At 35.6% G+C, this 12,814-nt stretch overlaps 1 protein-coding gene across 1 annotated transcript; it reads left to right on the forward strand.

The window, feature by feature from the left end:
- The first annotated feature begins 4,827 nt into the window (after window positions 1–4,827).
- On the forward strand, window positions 4,828–12,439 carry LOC144412695 (complement receptor type 2-like). Its single transcript, XM_078109654.1, has 11 exons — window positions 4,828–5,073; window positions 6,951–7,145; window positions 7,786–8,142; window positions 8,382–8,555; window positions 9,264–9,620; window positions 9,892–10,065; window positions 10,558–10,734; window positions 10,888–11,244; window positions 11,479–11,652; window positions 12,081–12,221; window positions 12,302–12,439. The coding sequence occupies exons 1-11, from the start codon at window positions 5,013–5,015 to the stop codon at window positions 12,313–12,315; spliced, it is 2,181 nt and encodes a 726-aa protein (XP_077965780.1). The 5' UTR covers window positions 4,828–5,012; the 3' UTR covers window positions 12,316–12,439.
- Window positions 12,440–12,814: the final 375 nt, after the last annotated feature.

The following is a 12,814-nucleotide window of genomic DNA, read 5'->3' on the forward strand; positions in this document are numbered from 1 at the left end:
ATGGATCCCTGTTTACTGACTTATAGCAATAAATTTAATGAAGGGCTCGAAATGGCATTCATTCAATATGATATTGACGTTTTTTGGAGTCACATTAAACCTGAAATACATTCTACCAGAGTACACAAAACATTCCTTCGGTGGACTAGCAAAGTATTTTGCCATTGCAGGATGCCTTGTGATAGACCTGAAACATTGCAGTGCACACTGTGTGATACAATGTTTCATAAAAAAATGTGAAACTGACGAATTCGGGAACCAGAACTGGAAATGTCGGAATTGTCTTACTTATTCAGTTGAAGATTAAGAAAGAATGGAGGAATCGAAAACTTGGCATGATGCCGTATTATCCCACCATGAACACCGATGGTAGTGTCAATCTACAATAGCATCCGTGACCTATTTCCATATACAACCTTGCCCACTGGTGACAACAAAATTAGATGTGTTTCCAATGAAACATATTGCAAATTAAGCGGCAACACATCCAAAATTTCGACGGGCGTTACGTATAAAATCGACTTGGACAAATTCATAATTTTAATTTTGAAGTCGGATAAGCTTGATATTCCATTAATCTTTCACACGATTATGCATGGAATGGCCCATGTCATGGTGCCGGTAAAAATAGCCAGTCAAGCACCTGCAATAGAATTATAAAAATGTGGAAGATTCATTCTAAGGCTTTTTAAATTGAATCGAAAAATGTCACCCGAGCAGTGGCAGTGTTTTCCAATAATTGACAAGTCAGTTCTTAATAAGTCAGTATGATGGGATCTTTAATATTTTCACATGTAATGAAAATACCTTTCTCGAAATCAAGTTACAAGTACAAGCTAACAACTAAAGTGTGTAATTATACAATCTTGCCGGCATTTATTTTGTAGAATTTAATGTTGTGCCATAATGCTATAAACAGCGGTTCCCAAACTATGGGTCGCGACCCACTGGTGGGTCGCAAGAGGAAACTCAGTGGGTCGTAAAACAATGTAGATAGCTTTGATCAATTATACTGGTTATTAGGATCGGTGGCAAAGCAAATTTAAAAGCAAATTTCAAAATAAACTGCAACTTTTCAATTTTTTACGTCTAAAACTATCTGTAATTGAAATAAATGTCAAGTCTATTATGGAAAATAGCAAGAAACAATCTCATCTTTCTCACTAGCTTCACTGAAAATTTAATTTGAGAAATTAAATTTGTTTCCTCCATCAATGTTTTATTAATTTATTAAAGCTAAATGGGTCGCTTTAAGCTGTGGTAAAAATAGTGGGTCCCAACTCTGAAAAGTTTGGGAACCACTGCTCTAAAGTCAAAAATATTATCTTATTTCTTTACAACAGGAGTTTTCGAATGGTGCGACACGGCGCACTGACGAGTCATTTTAATTTTGCTTCGCACAAATATTTAATTGGCAAGTCATACTCTACTGACTGTGGGTATGCCTATTTGAATAAACTATTACATAACTGTAGTCAATAATTACTGATCAAATCGATCCACAATGTTACTTTCTGAGTTCACTGTAAGATTAGTTCAATTAAGTAAATCCGAAAATTTTGTGAATATTCAGCTTGTACTAAAAATGATACAAACGGTTTATCCAAGAGCTATATCCTAACAATGCTAAGTACTCACGTCTCATAAAGCTAACCAAACTTGATTTTCAGTGTCTCTCTTATTTTGCTTTCGAATATTTTCTCACTAGTCCGTCGCATGCGCGGAGAGTTTTTACGAAGGCGTCTTGTCACAAAGATTTAAGAACCACTGCTTTACGACATCTAAATTACTATGCTTTTTATTTGCCAGGATTGTTGTATTATATAACCTATTATAGGCATAACATATTTACCGTTTCATTCTCATGTCAATGGCATTTATTTTCTGGTCTTTGCATATAATAAATGACATTTCCAGTTGAATCATTTTTTTATTTAACAAACTGAAAGCTTAACAATAAATTTTTACTTTCTTTCTTAACCACATGTCGGCAACTTTATGTCTTATTATGCCCAGGCAAAATGTAAAGTCTTACCGCTGAATGATGTTCATATCATGGAATGATGTTCATATCATTATTATATCTACTTTACGCTAGTTGCAAGTCATTGTTTAATATTTTATTTATTTAATATCAATAGCCGTTATGGAGTTTCTGTAAGCATAAGCACACTATACTCCCAATGCGTCAACGAGTATGGTCTCATGTAATGCGGAAACGACCGAAAGAAGAACGCTAAACCAGACAACAGATAAAATTACTAATTTACGCTACAAGCAAAGGGAAAAAGGGTAATAATGGGTCTACAATGATTGGTTACACGCATCGCACGATGCACTGCAAACAGAGGCAAAATGTACGAGCAAAAATTGTTAACAACATAATACGAGAGGCTGACATTGTACGCTTCGAACAAATAACATATTACTTGTCACTAGGGACTAAATGATGCTAATATCACAATATATAATTACATATATTTTATACTTAATGTAAGAAACTGCAACAAAAGTCGTTTTGGAGTTTCTGAGAGTTATTTTTAAAACCCTAACCCTAACACACTTATTTTATCATATGTATATCTAATTGGCTGTACATGCATATGACTTGGCAGTATTTGTACATAACCAAAATGACTGTATTTGGATATTAATTGGCTGTATATGGATATTTAGTTGGCGCTATATGTATATTTAGTTGGCGCCATATGTCAATTTTTGGATGCATATGTATATCACGTTACCAAGCCCACTCGACACAGGAAAGACGTCCGTTTAACTACCGTAATAGATTTCTATATTTATATATATATATATATATATGCTATATATGTAGTTTTCCGCTGGTAGGCTTTTGCTATCATTTATTTCTAAAATCTCTATGGGTTCTGAGGGTTCGTTTCTTTTTTTTTTTTTGAGATTTTGTCTACTGTGGGAGATTGATTAACCATACTACTTAGTTTTAGCTTTCGTGTTCATATATTTGAACATTGCTATTTTGGTCGTATTCATAGGGTATTGTTTAGGTAGGTATGTTTTCTTAGTAAGCTTTTTCCAGAAATCGAGATTCGAAATTGAGAATCGAAATACTTAGTACATAGTCATACTTAAAATCCTTAGTTACAAGTAATACAATTTTTCAAATATAACAATTCTTCATACAATGAGTGTAGAAAAAAGGTGACCAATGTAAACTGGGAGAAAACGTATTTTCTTACCCACAGCAATGTTAAACCACGGTGTCTGGTGTGTTTTCAAGTATTATCTGTCACGAAAGAATATAATTTTGAATGATATTGAAAAACCAAACACGAGAAAAGATACCAAAAATACCACGATATTATCTGAAAGCAGGCTATATATAGTTTCCTTGAAAAACTGATTAGAACGGTGAACTCTATCTCTCTCTCTTAAATAAATCCAAAGTGGGTAAAGTCGCGATGTTTTGATCCTACTTGGGTTTTCTCCGACTGCGACCGCGAGACATCCTCAAAAGTTTTTGCGGCCCTCCAACCTCGCAACTTTGGACCACCCTGATTTAATTTAATCCCATTTCTTCTACTGTACCTTAATCGGTCGTACGTCAAATGTACTCAATTGAAACGCCGAGAGGCACATGCAAACTTATTTTGATAAATAGGGTTTTTGTTTAAAAACTTCAATAGACTTCAGTAATATAAACAATTCGATTTTTCTCGTTTTATTATAATAAACAGTAATGAATTTTCAATAACGTAAAACTTCGTTTCAAGAATTTCGCAATCAAAAATCAATTTTAATTCTGTAGTTATTTATACCTATTTTCTTAATTTATATTGGCTTTCGCAGGATTACGAATTGCTGTTTCCACAACCACATTTTTATTATTAGCGGTTTTGATTTGTGTGTTGCGCTTAATCAGTATTGCGCACAACAGTTTTATACCTCAAAATGTTTGAACAATAGCAAACTGTCAATCCACGAATGGTTTTTCAACCAAACCAAACCAAAATTCAGCGATTTTTTCAGTTGCTTTCTCCATTCTCTGAAACTCTCTCCATTTCAGACATCGCCAAATCCGGCTATTATTTTTCGGAGTTAATATCTGCAATTGCTACACTACAAAAAATTATATTTAGCGCTTAGTGCAACACAAAATTACTGTATCTACAACTCGCGATTGAGTTTACTTTTACATTCGCCTATTAATTTTGTAAGCGCATTCTACATCGTAATTTAATTCAGATTGCTTAATTATTTTATTCAGGTTTCTTAGAAAAATTAATACCCAATATCATCCATAAAAAAATAGATATTTGAAGAGGAGAATACTAAGGATATCGGTTTTGTCATTACATTCCAATATTCATTTAGTTCAAAGTTTCCCAACCAGGAAGGAATTCCTCCCCAAGACGACTTTTGATGTTCTTGGGAGGAAATACAAATTGTATTTAGCGTAGTTTCACAATTATGGTTTAGTTATTTAGCATTATAGTAATACGTGTTTATTGATAAATTATCAACTATTCAAACTGCACAAAAGCCATAGTGCAAATTATGTGTAGCACTAGTTACGGACTTTAAAGATTGAACAGGTATTAGAAACCGAGTTTTTTATGCATATTGGGGAATAGACAAAGGAATAACTCATTGTAAAAGATTAGGAACTACTTATTTAATTGCATACAAAACGACAAATATAGTAAGATGTTTTGGTTGCTTTAACCGGTAAGCAAACACAATAAAATGATGACTATATCATTTTTTTTGTTCAATTAAGCAGGCAGCATTTGGCTGCAAAATATGGAAACAAAGAAGTTGTGAACAGACATCACGTCACCTTGACGCATGACACATCAGAAAAAAAAATTGCGAAAGTTGCTGATATCATTTTTGACTTCAGGTCATGTCATTTACGTTTTCGAAGAAAAAAATGGTGACAGAAAAACGTTAAATACCGTGTATTTACCACTGACGACACATTTCCTTACATCTTCTTCTTACCTCTACACGGTTCGGAAGAATACAAGAAAATGAGTAAATTATCCATCGCCGTATTTCTGGCAATCATCGGCGTATCCCTTGCTGCCGGTGGTGAGTACACGGCATTTGCTGTTTTTGGACACGTAGTGGACATAACGATCGTTTCAATATTATGTTGTTGTTGTTCTTGTTCTTGTTCTTGTTCTTGTTCTTGTTCTTTGACACGTTTTTAAAAAGTCGCTTTTCTCTTTGATTACTGGACTAATTGCTTTGAAATTTTCAGTGGTTGAAGATGAAATTTTTCTCCAGAAGGCTATTAATTTTATTTATTTCAAATATTTCTGTTAGCTCTGTAAGATTTGTTTTTGTTTGCTATGACGTCACTAAACGTTCAGGGATATCGGACGCCATTTTGTGTCCAACGGACCATCTTGCAATTTCATTTCACGCTGTCACAAGACAGGAGTTCTGGTACAGTAACACAGCGCGGTGACACTGAACTAACTCGTAGCTGTCAAAAGCTTGAAAATCCATACAAATAAGAGAAATAAAAAGATGAAACTTGGCAGGTGGGTAGAGTTGTGTTTCTTTTAACCATATTTGAAAGTTTCGCGTTTCTACATTTGAAGGAGGGGGAATAGGGGGTGTGCATTTCCAATACGTCGATAATATCTTTGTCAACCAATTTGCGGCCACCGTGTTTTCGTCTGTTTGATTGCTGTGATGTGGTGCTTTGTTTATAATTTAACGAGTTTTGTTCGAAATAACCGTGTTCTTGAAATATATGACGGTCAGAAATGCAATTAGAAGCCCAATGTTTTCACGCTGTCACAAGACCAACAATTGTCAACCAATTTGCGACCACCGTGTTTTGTCTGTTTGATTGCTGTATGGCTGCGTATGCGATAGTCCCGACGCAGCATAAACGATGATCAAGGCTTGAAATCCGTGGTCGCACACTGGTCGTTCGGTCGCAAATACGTCTTTCGAGTGCCGTACTTTGGGGATTTGTATAGCTTCAACCCTTTGTCGTAGAAAGTTAATACGAGGTTTAGCGTGTAGAATAAATGCCGCCAATGCACCCACGGTGAAAAAATTAACGGGTTAGATATATTGGTTTTTGTTTTATAGCGGTTTGAATGAAATTGTCCGCAGACTGGCTACACCACCCTAGGCCTGGTGAGTTGTCCGTGTAGTCGAATTGTCCATCAGCCCTAAACGGCTATGACAGTCACTGTACCAAAAATTGTACCCCGATTCGGCTGGTGTTAAGTTGACGCATGTTATTTAGTAACGTTATTATCTGAAATGTTTGACTGTGGTTCGGTACCTGATCCGATAATACGGTACATAATTGACTCATATCACGAGATATTTCAACTGATGTTTCAATTGTCACTGGACCTAAAATATCTATGACAGTCCCTGTACCGTCACGGTACCCCGATACAGGTACTGGTAAGTCACCGCCGGTATGTTAGTCGTTGGTCACCGCATATGATTTTTGGGGAATTGTTCTGCGTGTCCATATATTTGAGCATTGCTCTCTTGTATTTTATCTGATTAATTTTCAAACGAATATTTGAGAGTCAGAATAACGTGGGCCTACCCACAACATAAGTGAAGTCCCTTAGAATTAGAGACACAAACTGTCAAGTAGGGGGCATCTAATAAGCGATAAGCAATTGATTAGAGATCAATTAAACTCATTGGTAATGTACATCGTACAGGAGCTCTACAATTATTATTGAAAAAAATAGCAATTTACCGTAAGAAAATTTGCTCGTACACTAACTCAGAAGTAAAGGATACTGGTCTCTGAGCAAAGTTACAGACACCCAAAGACGTGCCAATCGCTACCGAGACTATAAATATCCATGGCGGTGAATTAGTTAATATCGATTAGTTCTTTCGAATTTGAACCATTTCATTTTCATATTTATCTTGTGAACAAGCGCTTTCTATATAAACGAAACTTCGGCTTGCAGGTTGTCGGATTCCAAAGATCTCGTATGGGTATTGTGAACCTGTTATGGTTGATTACATGCCAAGGAGTTACATCCCATATGGAACAGTTGTAAAATGCCACTGTGAACCCGGTTATGAATGGACTGAAAAATCAAATTCATACGAGTGTGATCCTTACGGATGGCAACCAAGCACATTTGGAGAATGCGTAAAACGTGAGTGTATTTACAAATTTTTGAGTGAGTGTACAAATACAACGGGAAGATATAATATCGATTATGTTAAAATTTTTCGGTCGATGGCCGTATTGTGTTGGACTGTTGTTTTATCAATATTTTAAAATTTGCTTAACAGAAACCAAATGCTATTCACCACCACAACCTTCAAAGGGTATACTCACCTGTTCAAAAATATTACTTGTCCAAACAGAGTTTTACTCATGAATGAAAATATGGTTATCATTTGAGCAAAATCGAATACAGTGCAAATATTAATGTACTAAAGCATAATTAGTCTGGTTATCTATTTCAATATATATTACATATTTCTGCATGATCATTTACCTTCGAAGCAACAACCATAAGCCTAACTTCCATCATATTTGCATGTTTACTTTATACACTTGATTCAACCAGCACGGTGCAAGCGACCATCTAAACCAAACAAAGGCTCGTTTAAACCCTATCAGGATGATTATTCACCTGAATGCCAAAGTAAGAATGAAGAATTCCAGTGGTTGAACATCTGAATTTTAACCTCAATGCTCAGACACCTTCTTACACAAATCATAATAACTATCTTCATTGCTTATTGCAAGTTTTGAAAAATCGAAAAAAACTAAATCTTTTTTTGCAGTAACATGTCCTTACAGGGAACCACCTGAAAACGGTGACGTGACTCCATCCCAAAAACGATATTCCGTGAATCAAAAGATCGAATTCAGCTGCCTACCCGGGTATAGTCTCAGTGGTAACTCAGAGGACAAGTGCAAATCGAATGGGAAATGGGCGGTCAACAAACCTGTATATTGCCTAAAACAATGCAAAGTGGAAAATTTGGCGCCATACGTCACCTATAGTCCTGAAGCTAAATACCACGATCAAGGAACAGAAATATACTTCAAGTGTGATAAAAGTCACTACCACCTAGTCGGAGAGGGAAAATCTAAATGTTCAAAAGGCGGAATTTGGGATACAGATTTTCCAATTTGCGGTAAGAAATGCAAAGTTTCGGAGTAACATAATATATCATTTCACGAAACTAATCTATGTATATTGTACAGATGTAATAACATCTACTGGCTTTATTTATGGTGTTCTTCCGAAGTATTAAAGAACGTGGGTAGAAGTAATACACAAATTTTAAATATTTTTTAGATAAAAAAAATTTTCTACAAACGTCTATTACATGTGAGTTGTTTCTTTATTTGATCCTATATATATATGTTCTAGTTCGAAAGTGCTATACACCTGAGATCGAAAACGGGGGAGTTGAAGATGAAAAAGATTTCTACTTGGCAAGAGAATATATTGAATATTTCTGCAATGATGGCTATGTTCTGGATGGAGAGGATGAAGGTCAATGCTTAGGCAATGGGGAATGGAGCCACGTCCCAACTTGCAAAGGTATATTCATTAAGTGAATATCAACAGTTGGTTTGCTGTTGCGTGCTCTCGAAATGGCCAATGATAAGACTCTGGTTACACATCGTTTTAGGTTTCACGTTTCATCAATGGTCGGCAATCTTTTCCCACTGTAATCCGGTTTACAAATTACACAAAACTTCAGCAATACAATTTATTATTATTGTATAGTCATTCACCGCAACAAAACGTTAAAATTTGGACTTATGCAACTCAGTTACATCTCATCTGTTCAAAAATACTAGTTGTCCAAACAGAGCTTTACTTATGAATGAAAATACGGTTATTGTTTGAGCAAAATCGAATACAGTGCAAATATTAATGTACTGAAGCATAATTAGTCTGGTTATCTATTTCAATACCTAATACATAATTTTGCATGATCTGTTACCTTCGAAGCAACAACCATAAGCATAACTTCCATCAGATTTGCATGTTAACTTTATACACTTGATTCAACCAGCACGGTGCAAGCGACCATCTAAACCAAGCAAAGGCTCGTTTAAACCCTATCAGGATCACTATTCACCTGAATGCCAAAGTAAGAATGGAGAATTCCAATGGTTGAACATCTGAATTTTAACCTCAATGCTCAAACACCTTCTTACATAAAATATAATAACTATCTTCATCGCTTATTGCAAGTTTTGAAAACTCGAAAAAAACTGCTAACTAATTCTTTTTTTGCAGTAACATGTCCTTACAGGGAACCACCAGAAAACGGTGACGTGACTCCATCCCAAAAACGATATTTCGTAAATCAAAAGATCGAATTCAGCTGCCTACACGGGTATAGTCTCAGTGGTAACTCAGGGGACAAGTGCGAATCAAATGGAAAATGGGCGGTCAACAAACCTGTATATTGCCTGAAACAATGCAAAGTGGAAAATATGGCGTCATACGTCACCTATAGTCCTGAAGCTAAATACTACAATCAAGGAACAGAAATATTCTTCAAGTGTGATGAAAGTGACTACCACCTTGTCGGAGAGGAAAAATCTAAATGTTCAAAAAGCGGAATTTGGGATACAGATTTTCCAATTTGCGGTAAGAAATGCAAAGTTTCGAAGTAACATAATATTATATCATTTCATGAAACTAATATATATATGTATATTGCACAGATGTAAAAATACCTACTGGCTTTATTTATGGGGTTCTTCCGAAGTACTAAAGAACGTGGATAGATGTAATACACAAATTTTAATAATATTTTAGATAAAAAATCACCATACCTCATTTTTACCACAAACGTCTATTACATGTGAGTTGGTTCTTTATTTGATCCTATGTATATATATATATATATATGTCTTAGTCCGAAAGTGCTATACACCTGAGATCGAAGATGGTGGAGTTGGAGATGAAAAAGATTTCTACTTGGCAAGAGAATATATTGAATATTTCTGCAATGATGGCTATGTTCTGGATGGAGAGGATGAAGGTCAATGCTTAGGCAATGGGGAATGGAGCCACGTCCCAACTTGCAAAGGTATATTCATTAAGTGAATATCAACAGTTGGTTTGTTGTTGCGTGCTCTCGAAATGGCCAATGATAAGACTCTTGATACACATCGTTTTAGGTTTCAGGTTTCATCAATGGTCGGCAACTTTTTTTCACTGTAATCCGGTTTAAAAACTACACAAAACTTCAGCAATAAAATTTAATATTATTATATAGTCATTCACCGCTACAAAACGTTCAAATTTGGAATAATGCAACTCAGTTACACCTCATCTGTTCAAAAATATTACTTGTTCAAACAGAGCTTCACCTATGAATGCGAATACGGTTATTATTTGAGCAACATCGAATACAGTGAAAATATTAATGTACTAAAGCACAATTAGTCTGGTTATCTATTTCAATCGAGCTATTTTCTCCTAGTATATTATCTGCATGATCTTTCACCTTCGAAGACGCAATCATAAGCATAACTTTCATCAGATCTGCATGTTAACTTTATACACTTGATTCAATCAGCACAGTGCAAGCGACCAACTAAACCAAACAAAGGCTCGTTTGAACCCTATCAGGATTACTATGCTGTTGGTGCAAATACAACTTTCAAATGTGAAGAAGACTACGAACTTATGGGGGAAAGGGTTCTCACTTGTCAAGATGGAGGAGAATGGGACTATCATTCACCCAAATGTCAAAGTAAGAATGGAGAATTCCAATACTTGAATATGTGAATTTTACCCTCAATGCTAAAACATCTCTTTACACAATTCACAATACCTATCTTCATCGCTTATTGCAAGTTTGAAAACTCGAACAAAACTGCTAACTAATTCTTTTTTTTTTTTGCAGGAACATGTCCCTACAGGGAACCAGCAGAAAACGGTGAGGTGACTCCATCCCAAAAACGATACTCTGTACGTCAAGAAATCAAATTCACCTGCCTACCCGGGTATAGTCTCAGTGGTAACTCAAAGGACAAGTGCAAATCAAATGGAAGATGGGCGGTCAACAAACCTGTATATTGCCTAAAACAATGCAAAGTGGGAAATTTGGCGCCATACGTCACTTATAGTCCTGAAGCTAAATACCACGATCAAGGAACAAAAATATACTTCAAGTGTGATAAAAGTCACTACCACCTAGTCGGAGAGGGAAAATCTAAATGTTCAGAAGGCGGAAGTTGGGATACAGATTTTCCAATTTGCGGTGAGAAATGCAAAGTTTCGAAGTTTCATTTCATGAAACTAATATAATGTATATTGTACAGATGTAATTATACTTACTGGCTCTATTTATGAGGTTCTTCCGATTTATAGAAGAACGTGGATAGATGTAATACACAAATTGTAATATTGTTTTTGATAAAAAATCACCATACCTCATTTTTACCACAAACTTCTATTATATGTGAGTTGTCATATGTATATATATATGTCCTAGTTCGAAAGTGCTATACACCTGAGATAGAAAATGGTGGAGTTGAAGATGAAAAAGATTTCTACCTGGCAAGAGAATATATTGAATATTTCTGCAATGATGGCTATGTTTTGGATGGAGAGGATGAAGGTCAATGCTTAGGCAATGGGGAATGGAGCCACGTCCCAACTTGCAAAGGTATATTCATTAAGTAAATATCAGCGGTTGGTTCGCTGTTGAGTGCTCTCGAAATGGCCAATGATAAGACTCTTGTTACACATAGTTTTAGGTTCCACGTTTCATCAAGGTTCGGCAACTTTTTTCCACTGTCATCCGGTTTAGAAACCAAACAAAACTTCAAGCAATACAATTTATTATTATTATGTAGTTATTCAGCCGCAACAAAACGCTTAAAATTTGGAATTATGCAACTCAGTTACATCCACATTGCGTCCTTCACATCCAGACTGTTCTGCGAATTCTAAATTTCGAATAAGCGAGAAGCTTTTCTTTTTCGCGGTTGTTGGCTCTCGGTCCCCAGCATCTGGTTCATGATGCTAAAATATCTACAAACAAATCCTGCAGCCAAAAGTTCGTGCTCATAACATCATAATATTGTACTTTAGAAATAATTCTTAACGATTCCTGCTATGGACGTTGTGGAAAAAAAGATGACTACTTCGAATACACATGTCAATGTCACTATAGGTGTGAGAAAGAGTACAATTGTTGCTCTGACTATCGCAAACAATGTTTCAGTAACAAACGTAAGTTTTATCACTCAAATTGCTTAAAATGCAAACTTCTTGTGGGAATGGTAAGAATAATGGAATTTTTAATTTTTCAGATAATCTTTATTAACTGCAACAGAAGCCAATAGAGATGAGCACTCATCAGACGACACGCCGGAATCTTGGAATTAACGTTACGATAAATTGTCAAATATTGACTATATTAATGTTATATTAATAAAACTTCAGCAATATACAGTGTTATATCAAAATCAAGGTCAGAATATGTTTTGTGCAAAGGCTCATACCTTAAAAGGGCTAGGCAGGGGTTCCAAACTTTATTGGCCGCGAGTCAAATTTAGAATCCGAAGGTTGTTCGCGGGCCGGAAGTCGGTTTATCTGGGGTTCTGTGGATTCCCTTTAATTTGACAATTTTTTGAAACATGTTTGTTTGACTCATAATAGTTTAATTGATGTCGTATTAAGTCAGAACTTGAACAGTTCGTTTGCAAAAAAGACAAATCGCTGAAATTTGATTCTTTTCAATGCAGAAATAGGAACGCTGACATTTATCCAAGAAACGCCTGTTTTCAGCGTCTAGATTTCGTTTGCTTCATGACATCTCTAAG

The sequence above is a fragment of the Styela clava genome, chromosome 2 (genome assembly GCF_964204865.1).
Source record: "Styela clava chromosome 2, kaStyClav1.hap1.2, whole genome shotgun sequence".
Lineage (NCBI taxonomy): Eukaryota > Metazoa > Chordata > Ascidiacea > Stolidobranchia > Styelidae > Styela > Styela clava.